Below are 23049 nucleotides of genomic sequence, written 5' to 3'. Positions count from 1 at the left end.
AAAAAAACTTATCAATACCCCCAATTGTTTAATTATATCAAAATGTATTTCCTGTTCTATTGTTCTAATATATTGTTATATTGTTCATGGGGGAACTCCTAACCCACTACTTCCACAGTCTCCCAAACTTTTTGTCACTGTTTTAAATGGAAAGCCATGTATCTAATATTTGCAGCTATGCAGAAGGCAAACTAATGCACTTACAAATGCTTAATTGAACATGTTTTGTAACACCCCAGTCACTGTGTGTGTTTTCAATATGTTACGTGTTGCAGAGAAAATGTGGAATGAACTGCCGACTTTACACATATAATTATCCCCAGTCACTACTCCAACCACCATTCACAAAGTCTGGTTGTGAAAGGTTAAAATCTTTGGTAGGTTTCTGGATGTCCTTAGCTTCCAATTGAAATATGCAAAAAAAAACAGGAGAATTGCTTGCAAGGCAGATCCTTGAGAAATGAGCATTCTCATCATGACTCTTGTGAAAATAGCTACATGCTCCTCAAGTCAGACCACAAAACCACATCCTGAGGCAGAACTTAAAATAAACAGGGTTGTCTGTTCGGATCAGTGATGGATTTTGCAAGTTTGCTCTAGAACTCAGAAAGATGTTTTGATGTGAATTTTACTACTTATGTTTCACACGCTAATATTTGCATAGTTGCAGAAAGTACCGGGCCTAAAGAGTAGCAAACACTTTATGTGAGGCCACTGTAGGTGAAGACAGTATATACGTGCATTAGAGGGGAGGGGGCACCTGGACTAGTAGCCAAACCCCAAAAATTTGGATCAGTGAGTTAAGATAAATAACATTAATTCAAAATGATTGAAGGTTACTTGTGGAATTCCTCAAGGCTCAGTTTTAGGCCCATTAGTGTTTATTTTGTACATAAATGCTGTATGTATTTATGATATATTATAGGTTTCCTACTAAAATTTATTTTATTTGCAGATAATACAAATTTATTTTGTTCTGTGAATAATTTAATAACTTTTTAAAACTGTGGAAAACTTCTATAAGGTTGGTTTGATTCAAACAAACTAGAGATCACATCCTACAAATTATGTCAAAGAAAACAATCTTGGATAAGGATTGCGATACTGTTTAAAATGAAAGATTTTTTTTATTATAATACCATCAATTACTTACCGTGTGAAAGTATGGGGAAACATATAAAACTAAGACAATTCAAATACAAACAAAACTACTGGAGTTTTTAAGAACCAATTAACCCGATGTTTATTAAATCAAAGGCTCTAAAAATTTATAGACTTGTTGAAATACTACCTTAAAGTGTCCAAAACTTCTAAAGTTTCAAAGTATAAAAAAAAGAGAAAAGGATTTGAGAGGAATCTACATGTTTATATTAAAGATTTTCAGTGTATACAAGACATAATCAAAATACAAACAAGCAAAACTTATCCCAAACATCTACCCACCCATTACATGAGCGCCTCTAATATCAGAGCCGGTCGCTTAATTTTTTTTTTCCTGAAACAAAAGTGAAATGAATGATGTAAAAATAAATAATGAAAAATCAATAACAACATCCAAGATACAATGTATTATGGGGTTACATTCTTTGTTTTTTCTACAGATGTCATGAAAGGCTGCCAAATAGCATGAAACCTCAAAACAGACCCTTGCAGAGAGTATTTTATCCTCTCTAGTTTGAGATATTACATAACTTCCTTAATCCATGTACAATACGAGGGGAGGGAGTCGCATGGCCATCAAAGTGCAAAAGGTCAGCATGTTACACTTATTATTATCTAATCTTATTATCTAATCAAACAGAACAATTAGTGGGGATGAATCAATTGGCTCCTTTATTATTTCAGAAAGAGTATTGAAAATTGACTGCCAGAAATGATATAGTCTTAGACTTGTCCGGAATCTACATATTTAAGAAACAGTTTAGTTTTAACCATAATTTCATATACAAAGGTTCAGGCTTTTATGATTCAATATATATTTTTTCTGCATTATTTTCTACTTTACTGTTTTATAGGGAGACATCTTCTTTCCTTTTATTTCAAAAATTGTTTCATTTATGAACAGACAGAAGTAAATACATTTCAATTTTAAATTCCCCTTCTGGTTGGTTTCAGCTGTGCTGTTTCTCTGTGGATGAAGTTTCTCAATATACCAGATTACATTTTGAGCACCGACCTGGCCTCTGTAGAGCCTTTGTATTAATAAAGTACAGACTGCTAAACCTTTTGAAGCAGCCAAAAGCTGCTAATTCCCATCGTTGTATAAGTGTTTGTTTTGTAAACTATAAATCCATAACTGCTCTTGTCATTCTACTTCATTCACAGTCCAATGTAACATATGCAATTTTAAAGGTAGAAATATACTGTATATACAGATATTCCTTTCATATATTTTTAATAGAAATATCATGTTTTGAATAAATGTACTTATGTATTTAAACCTTTCTGGACTTTACAATACAGAAACACTGTATTTAGAAACAGTTAAAGTTAATTTCCATGAGTTGTTTACACTGACTTACATTTAACTGATCCTGTTGCAAATGCATGACAGGAGTAAATGTTTTACTGCTATTCCTTAATGAATACAGTTGCAGTCAATTTATATCTTGTTTCTGTTTCCGTTTTGTTTATCACGGCTGCGTTTTAGGGAGTTCAGGGTCACATACTGTATGTAAGTGAGAAAGCATTGTCCCATTTGCGTACTGTTACGAACCAGGGGAATTTGATGTGTAATGGTTTTCCAATCCTTCTTAATTGGGATCAAGGGTTGTTGTGAGGGATTCTGGAGCTAAAGACTCACACAAACACTGCTGGTCCCTGAGAACTTAGCAGTGCCCCGGAGTAAAAGGTCTGCACAAAAAATTTGAACCAAACAGACTAGTTGTGCTGTTTTTCACCAGATGACACATGCATTGCATTGATATACATGCAAATGCTATACGCTGTGTAACTCCTATTATGTAACTATTCTTTCTACCTCATCTACAGGAGTGGTGTACCTGGAAAATGCAGTTTCTGTAAAAAGGCCATTCACGGTAAATCAAGGCATCTGGTCATTTATCACTGAGAGCAAAACAGGAACTCAGTCAGCTTCACAGTTGGAGGAAGGACGTACAAGCTTCCCTTGATCAAGTTCTCTCTCACCGAAAGATGTCGACTACCACCGCTGAGAGTGTAAGAAGCGGAACCAAAACCTCCAAAGCGTCAAATGATTACAAAAAGGTAAGAAGATGTCATTATTTATTACCAAATTTGTTTCAGGGGAAAGAAATATCTAAAGCATCCTCTGTTAGGAAGACAGTGACACACGCTATTACTAAATCATTGCAGGTTTCAAAACTGAAAATGATTCATTGATGAGTCATTGTTGATTGATTGTCATTGAAACATACAACTAAAAACAAAATACTAAAATTTATTAGACTGGACTCATCTACCCCTTAAAAACACGGATTACGCATATTTAGGAAACTTCCTAGTTGTCAAAGCCTAAATCTTATGAACTGTTCAGTATATTTCATTCTATAAGACAGGAAATACATATTTGCAAATTTGTTTTTTGTTTCAAAATGTGGGGGCCAAAGCTTTGATTTTCTTAAAAATTTAAGGGGTCATAAAATGTCATGAAATTGAAAATAGATTTGCAAATTTCAGTTAATTTAAACAAACAGAAACAAAATAACTGCAGCTAAATTATTTTTTGTTAGTCAGATGTGTTGCGTAACACATCGGTGGGGTGGTGATGGTGCAGTGGATAAGACACATGTCTTTGGTGTGAGAGACCCGGGTTTGAATCCACTGTGAGACACCAATGTGTCCCTGAGCAAGACACTTAACCTCTAGTTGCTCCAGAGGCGTGACATATATATAGCAATTGTAAGTAGCTATGGATAAAAGTGTCAGCTAAATGAATAAATGTAAACAGAGCTGTAATAAAGGGAACAGAGTGATGGCGAACAAGGCTATTAGGTACAGCTTCAGATTGTGGTTTACTGAGAGATTTCACTTGTTACTTTGTTGGAGGAAAATTCCAAAGTCAGCTCAATGAAAAATGTCTTGTTTAGAACAATTTTCAATAATTAACACATTAATTGATTAATTTTCACACATTCTTTAAGCCACACTAGTGCCATTTGTCCAGGGACGACAATGTCGGTTTGCTGGTCTATCCATCACTTTGGTCCAGATTGAAATATCTCAATAATATGAGAGCTACTGGATGGGTTCACAGAAATGAAAAATGTTGTACCTTCAAGCAGACTGTCAGGGCCAGCGGTGAAAAAAAGATACAATTTTAAAAGGTACCCCAGAAGGCACTTTATTGTCCTGACTTTTCCATCATTTTGAAGTCAGGTTGAAGATTTTGTTTTGAAGTCAAATGACACACATTCATGTCCATTCATGTAACATGTCTGGTGATCCCTTAACTTTTCCTAGCATCATCATCAGGTCAAAATTTCAGCTTGTCCAGTACTTTGGTACATCAGCATGTTAGCATTGGCACTATAAACATGTTAGTATGTTGATGTTAGCATTTAGCTCAAAGCACCACTGTACGTAGGTGAAGCCTCACAGAATGTTTAGATATCATGCTAACAGACAGACGGTTCTTTTCTGAACAAAAGTATCTTCTTTTCTGTTATGGTTTGTTAGCCCACTGCAGCTGCCCTGAAAGGAGCCATCCAGCTGGGCATCGGTTACGCTGTGGGAAACCTCAGCTCTAAACCAGACAGAGATGTTCTCATGCAGGACTTCTCTGTTGTGGAAAGTGTTTTCCTGCCAAGGTACAGTCTCACTCCTTTTTATTGCTGACATGTAGTCAATGCACGCATTCAAAGTCAATTTCAGATTAATACACTTAAGGATCAGTTCACTCATATTACAAAAAGATTTACTATTTGCCCACCTACCTCTGGTGGAATAATCTATTCATGCAGATAGTTCAGTTTCATCTACTGAGGTTTTGAAATATTGGTCTCTGCTTCAACCCTAATGAATATAGCCTTCATTTCGTGTAGGCCCTGCTGAAAGAATTTTTAAAACACGCTGTTTGGGGATAGTCCACACATTTTGCCTTGTCATTGTAGAAAAAGTTGTTACTGATAGCATTGACAATAGCTCTGTTCTATTCAAGTGTCCCACTAAGTCATTATTATTTACACATGTGCTTTCCTACTGTCACATGTCAAAAAGTTATATAGGCCTATAACATGCAAATGTTTGTTATTGTACTTTTATATTTTCCGTTCTTTTTTACCCTTAAATTAAAAAAAACATTTTGTTTGTTCTCCAGTGAGGGCAGCAATCTGACTCCAGCCCATCACTTCCCAGATTTCCGTCTGAAAACATACGCACCACTGGCTTTTCGCTACTTCAGAGAGCTGTTTGGCATCAAACCAGATGATTATCTGGTTAGTGTGAACATTCACATCATCAGTCTGATTCAGCACAATGAGGCTGAAGTTTCGGTTGATCTAATTGCAACACTTGCTCTTACTAAGACTTGTTTCACCACTCTTAATTTCAGTACTCTATGTGTAATGAGCCTCTGATCGAGCTGTCCAACCCCGGGGCCAGCAGTTCCTGGTTCTACCTCACCAGCGATGATGAGTTCATCATTAAGACGGTGCAGCATAAAGAGGCTGAGTTCCTGCAGAAGCTGCTTCCTGGTTACTACATGGTGAGCTCCTTCCTCACAAACACAAACTCTTACTATGTTTACATGCACACCAGCCTCATTTTTATCAAACTGCTAAAAGTGAAACTTTGGACATAAAGATGCTCTGTGGGGAGTACTCATCAACATACACTGTGTGTACCCTCAAGGTCTAACAAACGTTGCAGCTTGAATTTATAAAGTTTCCAATGTTTTCATCCTTATCTATACTGTTGGAGACAACTTTTTACTTAATTTCACTTTATTTATACAACACTGAGAAACATCTAGACATGGCCTTACCTTTCTGAGAACACATTTACAGCAATAACCTGACTAACCTGACCAACCTAAAGCATGCATTTGCATGCAGCTTGCTGGTATTCATATTTACCTCTAGCCACTACCTTATTTTTAGGTTCTGTGGTAAGACAGTACAGGGTTTGTCTTGTGTGCATGTGTTTGAATTTTAGAAATAACCTATTCAGATGTGGAACCTGGCCCTTTTGGGAGTTATTTATTAAAGTTGTAGGTTTTCTTTTCAAGCCTTTGATTAAATATTTTTTGTCTGAAATATTTTTGATTGATCCACACACATCTTAAAACCACTAACTCAGTTTAGTATGTAGGCAAATAATTCAGGTTTCTTTATAAAACTTGTTTGATGGTTTGCCTTGATAACAAGAAAAACAATTGCATCTGATGTCTCTCTGATGTATTTAACATTTCATCTTGAAAAAAAACTGCTTTGTCTTTGTTATTGTAGAATCTGAATCAGAACCCAAGGACTTTGCTGCCCAAGTTTTACGGCCTGTACTGCATCCAGTGTGGCGGCGTCACTGTCCGTGTGGTGGTGATGAACAACGTGCTGCCGCGTGCCATCAAGATGCACTACAAGTACGACTTGAAGGGTTCCTCGTACAAACGCCGTGCCTCACGCAAGGAGCATGCCAAGCCCTCACCCACGTTCAAAGACCTGGACTTCCAGGAGATGCATGAGGGCCTGCACTTCGACCCGGACACCTACAATGCCCTGATGAAGACCCTGCAGAGGGACTGTCGGGTGTGTTCACACAAAGATCTGTTCTGTAAATATAATCATATTTCGATCAAATCGTATTCGTAATTCAAGCAGAGTTACACAGGTTTGTGACTGCTGGAGAGATCATTTAGACATCTTCATGTATTTATCTTTCTGTGATCATTATTCATATCACAAGCAAAATCTCAAATTCAATTTCACAGGTTTCCTGAATTTTTATTAGAAAACTCTAAAGGCCAAAATATTCATCATAGTCAGAAATATATTGTTGGACAGAACAAACAACATAGCCTAATAGGTAATGGTCTGGAGGATTTCCTAGCGCAATACTTGTAACAAAAAATGTTGACCTGCTTGAGGTGCTAGAGCTATGTTCAAAGGGTCATTAAACCCAAAGGGGTTCATCCTCTGGGGAGCAGGAATATGGTTAGAAAAAAACATGGAAATCTGCCTTTTTGATTTTAAGATTCCTTGTGTCAGAGTTGACATTATGACCCGAAGGTGGCACAACATAGGTACATAACTATGTCTAAGAACATGATTATCACAAAGAATTTGAAAGTAAAGCTTAACAGTTTCTATCCATCCTGATACAGTGAGATCCCATTATTACCAGTGGAGAAAATTCATGGCAATGATATGCTGTCCAATCAGTAGGGATATTGTGCTACCAAATGATTAGGAGATGGGATTAGTCTCCATGGCAGGGCGATATATGGAAAAGAAAAGGTCCGGAGTAATCAGTAGTTCAAACATTTGTTACAAAAGTGGTCTTTGGTGGGGAACACAAAAGTTAAGGAAGAAAGGTCCAAGACACTCTTTTGGCAAAAAGTTTTTTATTCAAATGGCTATTTCAATGCTTGTACATGTTAAAATAGAGGTGGGTAATAATCAAAACATCTCTAGTAACAACCCAGGTGTAACGGCCTTCATCAGGATGATAAATAGATTGAGGTTTTTGACGCTTGTCAAAAGGTCAAGTGGTTCCACAATTCAGTGCGATTCTTCCCTGGGGACCGTGGATATCTACTGCAAATTAAGCAAATGAGCTGTCCAGATATCTTGCTTTGGATTACTATGTGCAGCATACAGACTGGCCAACTGACATCACCAAGCTTAGGCTGTCACCTAATACATCGGCTTATCATTTTAGCACTTAAGACCTCTCACGGTCCATCTTTCCTTGAGTGATCGCACCATTCCGCCCCTTCAATAACATTATTCAACCATATCAGCCCACTTCTATGAGCCACTTTCCCTTCATTCAGTCTAATGACCACATAAGCACCTGCCTGTTATTACATTAATGTGAAACAACAGTGACCACTTGATGGAGAATTAAAACCCAGCAGAACGAAGCACCTGACTCATATGATCAAGCTGAGCAGCTGGACTCTGGAGTACAAACTGGCCTGTCTCGGTGTATTGTGCTTTTATTGGGCCTCTTTGTATGACCTCAGTTAGTGTATTGGGTAAGACAGCAGAAAGTAGTTGTGTCTCTTTGTTTACAGGAGTTACTTGAATAGAGAGATTGAAGGTTAAGTTCTATTATACATTTTCAAGTATTTTTATATTACATTAATCAGATACTAGATTAAATTGATAACATCTCTGGGTAAAAGAGTGTCACAAATACAGTACCTAAAAGGTGACATACCCAATACCCAAAACAATGACTGAGAACATTTACAGCCATGAGACTTCTCTTTTATCTTGCCCTGCATTAGATGGAGGTCAGAGATCAGGCTTGATAAGTTGTGTCCCAATTTAGGGACAAGGTCCTTCAAAGTTCACATCAGTGACAAATTATGTGTCTCCAATTCTATAAAGCCATTCACAAAATGTCCCCCATTTCCTGATGACCACCTAAACACCAACACCTGGCAAATACCTTCTGATCACATGTTAATTCAGTTAAGAAGGCTGCCTGCGTGCACAATTAAAGACAAGAATCTACAGCCAGGCTGTACTTAGGCAAGGTGGTGCTTTGAGCTAAATGCTACTGACAATGCTAACATGCTGATGTTCAGCAGGTACAATATTTACTAACCATTTTTTGCCATCTTAGTTTAGTGTATTAGCATGCTAACATTTGATAATTAGCACAAACACAAAGTACAGCTGAACCAAAGTACTGGACAAATGCAAATTTTGACCTGATGAGGGGACATGAAAGTGTGTGCAGAATTTCATGGCAACCCATCTGAAGGTTCTCCAAAGTAAGTAGGATTCATCCTCTAGGCACCATGAACGTCTGCATAAAATTAGGCTGCTAGCATGGCTAAATACTTTTACATTTATTTCAGCTTCAGCCCCCAAGTGAGGACACCGCTGTTGTCTTCCTGTGTGTTCCTTAATTTCTTTAGATTATTAAATTGATATTTTAGTTTAATTGCTGCTTAAAATGGAGTTGCTTATGTACAGTGTCTGACTCTCACCAGGTACTGGAGAGCTTTAAAATCATGGACTACAGTCTCCTGTTGGGGATTCACATTTTGGACCGGAAGCCGCTGGACAGAGGAAACCGATGTGACAGCAGGAAAGGACAGAAAGTCCTCTACTCCACTGCCCGCGAATCCATCCAGGGGAACGTGAAGGACCCCAAACCGGTGGCTGATGACGACACGTGAGAAAACTTTGTGCTATTATTTTCTTTGTTAACTTACCTGCTTTTTTGACTTTGTTGAGCATGTAACATGTAAAAATACAGTGTTTAACATCACATTTCACAGCTTGGTTTTACATGTTTTTGCAGCTACCTGAGAGTAGACTGTTTTAATGCAGTGTGCAAAACAATATTTTAAATCATTTATACACATTACACTATGTAAAGTGAGGACAGTTTTTCTTTCTTCCTGCTTTTTTCTCTTTTTAGTTCCTCTTACACAAACTGCCTTCCCATCAACAAAACCTCCCTGGAATTTTTCACAATAGTCTGATCCGGTCCAAATGACACATATCTAATTATGGGGACAATCTTCCTGATGGTGACACTATGGCAACTGTTTAAAACTTTGAAATTTCATTTAAAATCAGCCGTACTGTATGTGCTATGGCTTTATTTGACCAAATTGTAGGAACAGCGGAGGAAATTATACAGCAAATTTCTCTGTTTAATTAAAAACTGTAAAATTCATTGATACAACTTTATTTTTTTAGATTGGGTGGAATTCCTGCTAAACATAAAGATGAGAACCTTCTAATCTTTTTAGGAATTATCGACATCCTTCAGTCCTACAGGTGAGCTCACAGTGTCACACACCAACATACACACTTTCACTCTGTAGTTACACTCTAATGTGTACAGACACATTCACATTTCACCAGAATGGTCATTTAGACTTTTTGTTTAATTACAACCAATTAATAAATGCATACCTAACAAAAACCATTTCATGATCATGTAAGTTTTGAAAATGTTTAACACTGAAATAGTGTATAATGATTCTGCTGCCTCACTGCAGACAGGAGTGTTTCACCAGACTCCATTAACTCAAATTATACAGGGGGTGAGTGACATGTATTTTTAATTGTTATTTTCAGGTTCATTAAGAAGATGGAACACTCCTGGAAAGCGCTTGTTCATGATGGGGTATGTAACTTCACATCCTTCCCCTAATCTGCAGATTTTTTTTTATGTCAAATTACATTCATATCTACCTTGATAAATGTACAATGTGTGTGTGTATTCTGTTTCTCTGCTTTCCAGGACACAGTGTCAGTTCACAGGCCCGGTTTTTACGCAGACAGATTTCTCAAATTCATGGGCTCGACTGTATTTAAAAAGTTTCATCGTAAGTCGCTGCGCTAACATAACTAACTATGGATTCTGCATATTCTATCTTTAATCATTTCTTTCTTTGTGTCCCTCAGCTTTAAGAGGAGCATCTTCAAAGAGGAAGAAGAATTCCTTCTATGCAGTAAAGTCAGCATCCCAGGAGTTTCTGTCCCCACAGAAGAAGGACGAGAAGAAGGCTCAAAGCCTGGACAACTTGGATGGAACCTGTAAGCTTATGGAATGCATTTAACAGAATATTTTAGCAAAACGTGTTGTCATTTTTTTTAATTAATTCACTGATTGATAATCTGCTTGTTTACAGTTTACAGTTCCTCCAAGCAACCAGATCTTCTGCCAAGATCTGCTGTTTTTTCCCAGTCCACCAGAAATGATGAAGAGGACCTTGAAACCAGGTACTAACTCTCACATCTAAGCTCTCTTTCTTTAACTAGTCAGTTTTTCAACAATTTAGAAATCTTAAAATATTTCACATCCATAAAAAGGGAAATACAATGCATTGAATTGAGCAGTGTCAACAGAAAAAGATGTTTTCTAGTTATATATTTGACAGTGTATACATTAGAGATTCTTCTTTTCCCCAACATGTAGAAAAAAAACAAGAGTGTACAGTCATGGTAGCTGCTCTGTGAGGCTGGCCTACAACAGTGCAGAGCTACATGCTTATATCAGCATGCTATTGTCATTGCTAACATGCTGATGTTACCCACCACCTAAGTTTAGCATGTTAGTATGCTAACATTTGTCAATTAGCACTGAAGTACAGCTGAAAGTGATGGGAATGTCATACATTTTGCAGGCATTTGATCATAAACCAAAGTGTTAGAGACACTGAGATTCAGGGGATCACCAAGTTTCAAATCCATCCTGAGGGAGGGGCATTAATGTGTATACCATATTTCATAGTAATCCATCCAGTAGTTTTTGAGATATTTCAGTCTGGACCAAAGTGGGTTAGGGTTAGTGTGTGGGCTCCATTTTTGTTTTTGAGGAACTTTACAAAAACATCTTATTTTAACCATGAGGTTTTGTTTCATCTTTGATTCACCAGACAACTTACCAGTATAATACCAGCATTAGTTGTTTGTTCAAACCCATGTTTGACAAGTAGATTGAGGTGGATAGTTTGGCGTACAAAGTGTTTAACTTTCAAACTGGAGGCCGCTGTTTGTATTCTCCTACTAATGGTAAGTTTTCTTTTAAATATGAGCAGGATGTTCTTTCACCATAACTAAGTAATGTGATTTATTAAATCTCAACTACACTTTAACCATAGAGGCAGAAAAAAAATCCTATCAATCATTTTTGTCGTGTCATTTTGGAAAGACAAACTCCCTACTTTGTTGTTAAGTTTGGGGAGCTTGTTGAAGTTATGAATTAATGTCAGTCTCAAGTGACATCATGAATATCATTCAAATCATTGGGAGAAATTGAGTGTGCTCATATACATCTTCACACCATATTTATTTGTATTTTTACGTTGCAGTGAAGACCGGCGAGCCTCCAGTTCAACAATTGCTCTCGATGATCCCCTGCTGTCTCTCAGCAGGAGCCAGTCAGACTCTGAACTGGATGTCTACTTGGTATGAAATGTTCTATTTTAGACAATGTGCATGAAAAATGTTTTCAATGACGAAGTGTTAAAGGATAAGGCTGGTGTTTTTCCAGATTTATCTTATTGTCAAAAATCCCATGAAAAGACCAAAACCGACAATGTTTTAATCTGCCTCTTAATACTTTATGACTTCCCTACATTGTCTGTGGCATTCAGCCCCAAAATACATAATCTTTCTAAAAAATACAGAATCTCAACAACCTTATCCTTTATAATCTAACTAATCAGAAATTTGATAAATTGCAATGAAATGTTGTTAGTTAATAAATAAGCCAATATTTGATGGAGCGCATGTAAATCTGAATGTAGACTATAATCCAATCAAGTAAATCATATTTACAAGGATATTGTAATAATTACAAACTGAAATATGGGCATGGTCATGTTTGACTCCACTGACAGGTTTCTGAAGGGATGTTTCAAAGCATGAATTTGGCTTTATGCTCGTTGCCATCTTGCCAGTTACTGGAACCAGAAAATCCAAACTTGGTCAGAGCCTGTATACTGAGCTGAGGAGGGATGAGCAAACAGCAACTACCACAGCAGAGTGGTCCCGTTAGTTCAACGATTTGCCGAAACATACCTCTCATCAAGCCTTGGTTAAATTGCTTAAACTTAACTGTAAAGTCTTGATAAGACTGCGGGAAGTTCGTGAACCCAACTAAGAAATAGAAAGCAACTAATAAAGCACAACTTGGTGTTACACGTATTAGCATACAAGATATAATGTGTTTATATGTGAGCTTAAGAGCTTCTCGTAGTAGATTTTCCCTTTTTTTTTGGCTGTAGATTCATATTTAGCATACAGATAGGAGAGTGGCGTGGATCTTCTCATCCGACTCTGGGTAACAAAGCAAATGAGTGTATTTCCCAAATTGTTGAACTTTCACTTTAACATTCAACAGGGGTTAAATGCTGTTTGCTCAACAATGTTTGTAATGGAAATTTAATACTTAAAGTGTGTGATAGAGTATTGGAGCCACAGTTGGGGCAAAGAAATTCAGAGATGAGAAGTAATATTTGGAGAAACAAAGCAAAACTCCTCACTGCAAGTCAGGGAGGCCAAAACAGATATCAGGATTCCATCTGATACTATTGATTATATACATTTTTTAGTAAGTAAATCCAGCTCTTCCCTCATTTGACAAGTAAACTGACTTGACCTGTTAACTTAATTCTCAACATATTAAGATTTTTTTTGATATCCAGATTTTGTAATATTACAACAATCTTCCTGAAACATTAGTTTTTCAGCTTTTTCTTGTAAAATTACAACTGTATTCTCATAACTGTACTTTTTCTCAAAAACAAAAAAAACACTGTGGGCCTAATACTAAGTTGTGCCGCTGATTGGGAAGATCATTCAAATGAATCCAGGGATCACTGGGTGTTTCTGCATTTTCAGCGTCACACAGCCTCACCCAGGCGACCCAGCTGGAGTTGATCAGTCGTTTGTGTCCCAGCATCCATAAACTGTAAGCAGCAAATGACATCCATGGACTATTCTTTTGACTGCTTTTTTGGTCTTGTCTTTTGGGCAAGAGTGGACACTGTCACATGTCAGCTCCATCAGAAAAAAAGGAACAGGAGTCCTTATAATGACTCAGTTTTGCCTCAGCAGAAGTCATTGAATAACCTAAATAGAAACATGTAGACTAAGTGAATCCTTTATCCAAGAGACCTTGCCATCCATTACATGCTTAAATCTTCCTATCATGCCATTTCTCCCTTCTTCCTGGAACTTTTCTTTGATGGTTGTAGCTCACGTCTATACAGTGTGACTCAGGCAAGTCCTGTCCCCTGCACTCCCCCCACTGTCCTTACGTCTGTGCCAGCCGGAGAAACCTCCATGAATTCCATTTTCTACCACACTTCTCTTACATAACCACAAAATCCGCATTCAGGCTTAAATGAAGCTGTTCTTCAGCCCACAGTAAGCAGTTCTACTCCGGCTCTATGGGAAGCCTGCAGACGTTGGAGTTAATCTGATCTCAAAGCCTCTGACAGAAGACAGTGGGATTCAAAAACTATAGTGAGGGCGAAAGGGAAATCTAGGCCGTGAACTGATCTGACAGCCATCTGTCTTCTTGACTGTTACTTTAAACTCGTCGCTCAGAGAGATGATCTGCACGTTCCCAGCTATTTTTAACCTTCAACAACCAAAATAGAAATCCAGAGGTATTAATTACTCCGTGATTTTGCTGTTAGTATTTATTTAAAGGATAAAAAACGTGTTTTTGCATGTTTTACCCAATAAATCACCAATTGCATACACTTTACATTACTGCTTACTATTGCCCAAAGCTATCTTAGGCTGTGTCCGATACCACCACTCATTCACTCCTCCCTACCCTGTATCTGGTGAATTATATGTAGAGGACTATATGGTGAGCTCACCCACAAAATGAAAACACTTTCGGACACTACTCCGATCATTATCTCAGCGCCATTAATTACGTCATTGCTGTCGCAGAATCTGTTGGTGGACATTTTTTTTCTACCAGTGCAATGCATGATGGTGCACTACTTTTCAAAATGCATACTGGGATATTTTGAGTGGACCATATAGGGTATAATAATTCTCACTAAACATTCGGACAGCACTACAAAATGGTGAGCTGGGTGGGTGATTTCGGACAAAGCCTGGATTATCTGTTTCCTTCCTTTCAGGCGGCCACTGGTTTTCAGTCATTTCAGTAAGGTATGAAAATCAAACATGTAGACACACGAAACTTGATTGAGCATGACAATTTTTGTTGCGTGGCCATTTTTTCAAGTCAATCTGCACTCACAGGTGTAGAAAAAAACACAATAGATTGACACTGTCTTTCTAAATTACATTAAAAAACCAAACCTGAACCTGAGATGAGCCACAATACCTTGTCAGGAGGCAGAACTCTAGTGTGGACTGCCTCTCTTATTACTTTGCGTGCAACTTCTTTTCTGCACCTGTACCCGACTGGGACTGGATGTACACACTATCCACTTTCCTTGCTTAAAATAACTGGGCTGCTAAACCATGCAAAAACAGTGGTCCTTACACATAGATAAAACACAAGGCACAACTACACACAAAAAAAACGTGTGTGTGTGTGACTGCATTATGTAAGGGGAAAAAGGCTAATACAAAAACAAATCTGACTTGGTATAAGCGGATAACTCAATATTGATGGATTGGGGCAAAAAATCCCTACTTTTGCCTGAACTTTCCAAAGAGACATAATCAGTCACTTCAAACAGAGTCTGTGGGCCCCCTAGGCCTGTACCCGGTAGGGCCGTTCGGTAATCCACCCATGTCTTGATTATAAATGTTCAAGTCTTAATTAGTTCGACTCTCAACCCCAACTGTTGTCTTTTGATACCTAAATGACATCTTTTTTTGTTTTCTAGTGAGGAAAAATAAGTGATGGCTCCACTCCAGCCACCTGTACTTTTCACCTTTGACCTTCCTGTCCAATGGTGTCGAGACATCAGGAAGTTCACGATGTGAAAAAACTACAAGCAGTAACATTTTCACGTCAGTTTCTCCACTGTCAGCCTCTGTGACTTTCCTTTTGAGTCAAAGTTAATGTGCCATACCACTGGTTCTTTTGTAGAATCCCATGTTAACACGTAGAGATACAGTCTGCGCGCGTGTTAAGATCACTGAACCACTGTGTTAATATATAAAACACTATGAAGCTATGTCGTCTCCTGTTATTGTACACTTTGCTGCTAAGTTAACAACAGCGCTAACAAAAAATTGAGTTTCAGTTTGACCCCTCCTCTTGGATGTCAGATTTTCTGTGCAAATGTTCAAATTTCTCAGCCGCTGATTCTGGTTTAAGGAATCTGAATCAAAAATTACAGTTCATCTGTTGAGACAAATAACTATAAATACTGTGTGTTATACCCTGATGAACATTATGTATAACTGATTTTAAAATCTCAATTTGCACAAAACAAGTTATGAATATATTTGCTGTACTATAATTAATTTATTCTGTATCTGTGTATTTTCTTTTTCAAACATGCAGAATCTGCTGCCACCGTGACAAAAAGCAATTGCTCAGTTTCTTGCAATAACAAGATGGTTTTCATTTACAGATTTTTCTTGTTATGTTCACCAACACTTTTCAGTCATTGATTTTTCATGCATTTCACATTTCTTTAGAAAATGTACATTTCATCTATACTTTATTAAACTAGTGCCTGTTATCAATTGTTTTGAATCCTAGAGGTAAACAATGAGCAGACTGTATGTCAACTGTCTTCTTTTGGTCCACATGCCTTAAAATGTTAAAAATAATCTGTGCTTTTATGTGATTTATAGGCCTAAAACTGTATTATAGCAACACTTTGAACTTGCGTCTGTGAAATAAATTAATATTTAATAAATGGGATTTTTTGTGTGGTGAATGTATATCCAACATTTTGATGATAAAATGCAGTTGTATACATATATAATTATAAGAAAACAAACATAGAGAAACATACACATACAAACAATATACATGATTTATAAAAGAAAACGGGAAAAGTTTCATCATAAATAAGAAAAGAAAATGTTATAAAAGAAAAAAGATGGAATTGCGGGGCCCTATTGGTTATTGGGCCCATTATGGAATTACATTTTTGTGGTTTAAGATAATAACCATGCCCTCAAATAACCTCACTGGCTAATTAAACACTCATTGACAGCACTGGCAAGAGGTGGTGTTGATTGGTGAAAGAGATCTTCCCGTACAAATAAGGAGAAGAAGTGAACTCAGAAATCATTAAATATGTTTGTGTGCATTTCACCAGAAGACCTACATTTTCAACTCCAAAATGTATACTCATTGCCCTGGCATTACCAGCAAATGGAAGTTTACGTTTTGTATGTGTCAAAAAAGTTCATTCATTCACATCAAGAGTCATATTTTGTTTAGACACTAGAGGGCGCAGTGATGATTCAATAGTAAATTCCATAAAGAGGATAGAGTAGATGGTGATAGTGAGGTTTGTCTTTATTTTGAATTTCTGCAGGTGTACCCTGTCAACTACTATAGTGCTATTTTGAATCTCTTTAGTTAACAGGTAAATTATCTTCTTCTGAATAACATCGTCACAGTAAAGATAGATGTAGTCTGTCCAATTTTATAAAACGCGAATCTATCTGAAGGGTTCACTTTAATTTCATTTTAAATGAGCAGTAATGTTCTGTGTCTGTCTTCGCCCACTGATGGTTTTACAGAGCAGACTGTGAAGCATCCTGCAGGTTTAGGAGACTTGATGAAAACATCTGCCAGGAGGTTAAATTAACAAAGTACACTGACCTATTCTCTGTCTTAAAGTGTGATTTTGAAGTAGCTAGCCCTTTAATTGAGAATTTCCATTTTGCAAAACTTTTAACTTTATAATATTACTGTCAGCAAATATAAAAAAGAGTTTGCCTATTGCCTCTCCTATCATCCATTGTTTTCATCAGATTTACCATAACCTTTACTTACCTTCACACACAGGGGTTGTGAGGATCAAAGCTGCAGCCTCAGCAGATCGTTTCATTCTGAAAACAAAAGTGTTTAAACAGCTTTTATTAGGCTTTTCTGTTTTCTAATATCGTGCCAGAGGGTCTTAACCTGAACAGGATAAACCTGCCAGACAAGTGTCTGATTCACATCCTGCTATTTTTCATTTGGCATTTTGCTTTTATACCATGTACGTGTATATACTACAAGAGAAGTAGCAAACTGTGTGGAGGGGTGGCATTGTTTTGGTTAGTGACTACTGTCACTAGCAGTTAGTATTTGCATTGGTATTTAAAGTGATTTTCAATCAAGTTGAGGAACTGAGGTGACAAGCAAAATGAGAAAGAAAGCCATTTAATTTTTTTTTATTATTTGACATTTATTTGCCAGGGACAATGCACAATGCATGTATTGTATGACGTTTTACATGTGATAAGGGTGTGTATCTTTATATCTTGAAAGGGAAGAAAATCCCGATAAGTGGAGATTCTAAATTTTTATTGCACCAAAAACTGCTTGTGATGCCCTTATGATTTGTTTGTTTATTTAGGGTTTTGTTTTGTTTTGCTGTTAATATACACCCTTATCACATGTAAAACACATTTTACATTGCAATTGTTGCCTCCCTTACTGTCCAAACTGCATCTGAGAGGAAGAGCGCATGCTTGAAAAAAAGGGCTGCTGAGTCTTACTTTTTTCCTAACCTGTAGCCTATAACATAAGAAATCCCATTAAAAATCGTATTCTTCTTTAACAAATATCACATAATAAATTCACATATATGGACATTTAATTTTATCCCATTTAACACTGATATTCATTCTCATGTTTATCACTGTTTTGTGTCATTATCTATTAAATTAATTTGACTTTAGTGCCCATATAAAGACTTAAGAAATTATGAAATAGGCTAACTTCATCAAGTTATTGGTAAATACAGTTATTTTTATTTTTGAATATTATTTGCTGCCCTTTCTGTCCAATGAGATATCAATTAATTAAATGATTTTTAAACATTTACATGATACCTGTGTGGTCCTCCATCTGTAAAACGCAATTCACATGTGAAGACATAAAATGTACATTATTCTCATGATGTCCGTTGTTTTTATTTGTTGATAGTAAACCGAGCCATCATGCCACATGTAGCCTACGTTACAGGAAGGGTGACTCAGGACCTGTGCCGCACCCAAAGGGACTCACATGCGAAACTGAATTTGAGCTGCAGCTCTGCACACACAACACACCTGCAGTTTCAAAGCCACGCCCACATACCTGCGAGAATCAGGAAATCATTATTTGGGCCTGACGACATAAAAATACTCACCAGGATTTCGTCCCGTTGAAACCCTCATCGTCCTCTGCGTCATTCACATCCATTTCTACTTTTCGGGTTAGTCTGCTGTGGGCACATAAGAACAGAAGAACAGAAGGAGTTTCACCTGGTGAGTTGGTCGTGTTTTGTTCGCTCTGACTGTCGACATGTTTCCACCGTGTGTCGTTTGCGCTCACTGCCATATTAGGGCATTACGCTGATGCCTTCAAAGGTCATGTTGTTTTTTGGCAGTTTCAGTAAGTTAATAAGCAACATGTTTATGCTCTGAAAAGCCAGCAGTCTGTTATTTTTGCCTTTTTAACGCTACATGAGTCCTGTTAAACAAACGCCCAAATGTGACCTACTAGGTGTTCAGGCCTCAGTGGTGCTGTCGGTATGTTTCTCTGGCTTCATGCCTGCAGTGTAAGATGAAATATGGCTGGCCTAACGTTACCGTTGTACCATTGTTGGCAAGCTAGTATGTGATTTTACCGGTTAGCAACTAGCATTTTGTGAAACGTTAGCCAATCAGTAGGTGTAACCTACCTGAAGTGACGAAGTGGTGTTGCACATTAGACAGAGAGGTGTTTCTGTTATTTAGCCTACTCTCATTAATATACATGGGGTGGTTAAAGTAATAGAACCACCTGTCCTTAAAAGGCAAAACAATCTGACAACAGCTTCCAACAGAAACACTAAGGTCACTAATTTATTTTCACTATTATTCCATCCATAAGTAACACAACAATAGAATGTTGTAGAATGACTATTATGATCGTGGTTTCATACATATTCTGCAATAAAATATCTAAAAGCAAAAATCCTATCAGTTGGGGGTCTGTAGTCTAATTTGTGTCAGTTTAGTGGTCCCTGCATGAAAAAGTTTGAGAACCACTGGTCTAAATGCTCTGTGACTGGCAGCTCCACTCTCATTGGTGTATGAATGGCAGGCAATGTAAAGTCCTTTGTCCTGCCATCCTGCTGACTGACTCTTACAAATAATCCTCTTTAAAAAGTCACTAATTACCAAATGTAAACTCTGCTTTAGGTTATTTATGTGGTTTATTTGATTGGGACCAAGACAGTATACATAGACTGAAATGAAAAGTAAAGTGTAGTATAATAATATAAAGTAAATGCTAATTTGCAACACCCGTCTCCTCAAATTCCCAGAAACAATTCTAAGAACATGTCCTCAGTGGTAGTTAGGTAACAGTAATATGTAATTTTATTTTGTAATTTGCCTCTCCAGGCCATTTTATGCTCCCAGATTTTGATCATCCAGATTATACCTGTGGACGGCACGTGCACACACCGATTGATTCCTCTCTGTCAAGCTCTTTCCCTCTCTCCCTACACTCTCATCACAGATTTGTGAGTGGCATGTGTCCCTCCATCTGGCCTGCGCATGCATTGCATACGGACATTGCATAATGGCCTTGGGCCTTAGTAATGCAGCACTACAGCGCTACTCCAACACGTGGGGAAGTGACAAGGAGCAGAGAAACAAACCGCTTATGTAAAAGCATTAAAATGGCCAAACAACTCCTGCTACGTTTGCTTCACCCTGTGGCGACAGAAGAAGAAAAAATAGAAGGCATTTTCAGAGTTCATTAAATAATGAAAACATGCAGTGACATAGGAATTAGCCAGAAGAATGAATCTCTCTCCTTCTTCCTTCATTATTTAAATCTGAGCCTTTTTAGAAAGAAAAAGCCCTGACCTACTGGTTTGAGGCAGTTCACACATAATATTTATTTGAATAGCTTTTACAACTAAAACAAAGTACACAGTTAAACATGTAGTTATGTGTCTGCATTGTAAATATTATACAGATTTCTCCTGATGAGTAGGCCGGCGCCTTGTTGGGAGTGTATATATGCATGGGGGAAAAATGGAGATCACTGCTAAGTTTCAAAACATTAAAATGGAAGCCAAGAAGCTTAACATGTTCAAATCTTTGTGCAACCATCTGTGCAAAACCAAATTGATGGCAATGCCGTACAAGATGTGAATGTTTCTTTGTGCATGAAAGCATGCGAGGAAAGATTAAAAAGAACATACTGTGAATGTGCAGTGGAAAATGTGCAGGTTTGATGAAAGGCCTATTAAAGACTGTTACATTCTAAAGTTATGGTGAATGAGTTGACAAACAACCTTTTCATCCCACTGGGAGTTTGTCTCCACCTGATGAATGTACAGTATTCAGTCTCCCTTCAGTTGTTTGTTTCCACCAACTAATGTGAAAAATGTCTGGCTGTTTAGATGCTGAATACTTTATACTTTCTTCTCTAGCTAGCTAGTCGCAGCGGGTTTTTGTAGAGCGTGTTTGCTGAAAACAGCGTCCGCTGCTGCTTGAAACAAAGTTATTGGGGGTGGTGATGGAGCAGTGGATAAGATGCTGTGACAGATCCACCAGTGTCTCCCTGAGCAAGACACTTTACCCCTAGTTGCTCCAGAGGCGTGCGACCTCTGACATAATAGCAATTGTAAGTCGCTTTGGATAAAAGCGTCAGCTAAATGAATAAATGTATTGAGAGCACAGAGACTGAAGCTAAAAGCAGCTAAAATGTTCCATTGAACTGTAGTGTTGATGATAATTCTGTTGGTTCAGAACTACAAACCAGCAGAGAACTACACATTCGCAGTACACAAATCATTTGGGCCGTTGTTGATTTAAAAAAAAATAAATAAATAAAATACTTTGATTATTGAAGCATTGACTATAAGTGGAGTCTTTATAAGCCAACATTCTTTAAAACTTTTATTAAAAATTTAAAATTCTGAAATATATTGTAAGGTTTTTAAACAATTGTTTTATAAACCTCACAGATATTGTTACAGTTTTAGAAAGGCACAGATCAAGGAATAGCTTTACATTTAGGGGACTACGTTTCTATGCTTTCTTGCCAAGATGAGAAGATGGATAGCACTTTCACATCTGCATACAAAGCTGCAGCCAGCAGACAGTGAGCTTAGCTTTGCACAAAGACTGGAAAAAGGGAGGAACAGCCTGACTCTTTCTGAAAGTAACAATATCCACCAACCAGCAGCTATAACTGTTCCTAATTATCACATCATATCTTGTGTATTTAATCCATACATAAACTGAAGTGTGAAAACAATGCATTGTGGTTTTACGAAGACTTGTCAGAAAATGTGAAACTTGAACTTTCAGGTTCTGTTGACATTTGAAACAATGCTACTAAAAATACAGCCCTCCTTTAACAGTATGTCGTGTGGTTGACTTCATGAGGTTTATATAAGGAAGGTAGTCTTTTGAGAAACTCTCTAATATTGTTTTTTATATTCAATAATAAAGTAAATAAATAAAATAAAGTTTTTTTTTAGCAGCATTTAATGGGCTAAAGGTCAAACGGCAGACAGATGACGTTTGTTCACCCTAGCTGGTAAAGTAGTTTAGGTGCCAGCTTGTTTTGTGGAGTCTGGTGTGGGTTTTTCCCTTACAGCGACCTGTTTTGCATTACACATAATCTTTCAATCTATTGTCATTCTGAAAATATTTCTGCTTTTAATGTGTTATCAGACCTGTCTGTCCATACCCAATACAATTGGGGCTCAGGAGTTAGTTTTTGAGTTTTTTAGTGTTTTTGAGTTTTGTGGAGTAAACACTGTTAAATTCTCGCATTTCTTTTGAACAATAACAACAAAATAATGACCCCTGCTAATGCACAGTTAATGTGGTTTAGCAAGAAAATAAATTAATATTACATGTCTATAGGTTATGGATTGCTGACCCCTTCATCTATAGTACCCAGTGTGCACAGGATATGATTGTGTACATCTGTGTTTGTATCCATACACATACACACTCTCCTCTGCCTGGATGCTCTTTAGGCTCGATGAGTGTTCTCTGTGAGATTACTATAAGGTGTTGGATTATGATAAAACCGCCTGTGAATGTCATGCTGCTTTGTGAATTTTTGCACGGCTTAATGGTTTTGTCTGCTCTGTGCTTTCAGACCAGACAAGGCTCCTTATCTGGGCTCCTTTGACAAAGATGACACACAGGGTGAACTTAAAAAACCTCTCCTTCTTTTTCTTCTTCCTTTGTGCTCTTGTTACCCAACATTTTTAAAAATAGACACTTGTTATTTTTGTGTCCCCCCCCC

The 23049-nt window shown here is 37.4% G+C and overlaps 2 protein-coding genes across 3 annotated transcripts in view; both read left to right on the top strand.

Moving 5' to 3' along the window:
- The first annotated feature begins 1698 nt into the window (after window positions 1–1698).
- pip5k1ba (phosphatidylinositol-4-phosphate 5-kinase, type I, beta a) lies at window positions 1699–16494 on the top strand. The gene is made up of 15 exons (XM_046066950.1): window positions 1699–1751; window positions 2992–3225; window positions 4657–4787; window positions 5297–5414; window positions 5531–5683; window positions 6426–6722; window positions 9143–9327; window positions 9861–9941; window positions 10245–10293; window positions 10411–10495; window positions 10575–10706; window positions 10802–10892; window positions 11984–12080; window positions 13518–13587; window positions 15503–16494. Exons 2-14 carry the CDS (start codon window positions 3154–3156, stop codon window positions 13554–13556), a joined length of 1530 nt encoding a protein of 509 aa, XP_045922906.1. The 5' UTR covers window positions 1699–1751; window positions 2992–3153; the 3' UTR covers window positions 13557–13587; window positions 15503–16494.
- Window positions 16495–18830: 2336 nt separating this feature from the next.
- The window catches only part of tjp2a (tight junction protein 2a (zona occludens 2)), a 50797-nt gene continuing 46578 nt past the window's right edge, over window positions 18831–23049 (top strand). For both annotated transcript variants that reach the window (XM_046066128.1, XM_046066126.1), the window contains exon 1: window positions 18831–19046. The gene's annotated coding sequence lies outside the window, so the exon portion shown is untranslated. The remainder of the gene's footprint in view (window positions 19047–23049) is intronic.

This window comes from Micropterus dolomieu, linkage group LG13 (assembly GCF_021292245.1).
Source record: "Micropterus dolomieu isolate WLL.071019.BEF.003 ecotype Adirondacks linkage group LG13, ASM2129224v1, whole genome shotgun sequence".
NCBI classification, from domain to species: domain Eukaryota; kingdom Metazoa; phylum Chordata; class Actinopteri; order Centrarchiformes; family Centrarchidae; genus Micropterus; species Micropterus dolomieu.
Note: the sequence above shows the minus strand (reverse complement) of the source record. Positions and strands in the feature narration are given on the sequence as shown.

Bases quoted from the DNA above. Each gene is read 5' to 3' on its own strand.
- pip5k1ba (XM_046066950.1), top strand. From the start codon at position 3,154: ATGTCGACTACCACCGCTGAGAGTGTAAGAAGCGGAACCAAAACCTCC. The intron at 3,226-4,656 runs GTAAGAAGATGT...ATGGTTTGTTAG, and splicing joins CGTCAAATGATTACAAAAAG to CCCACTGCAGCTGCCCTGAA. The intron at 6,723-9,142 runs GTGTGTTCACAC...GACTCTCACCAG, and splicing joins CCCTGCAGAGGGACTGTCGG to GTACTGGAGAGCTTTAAAAT.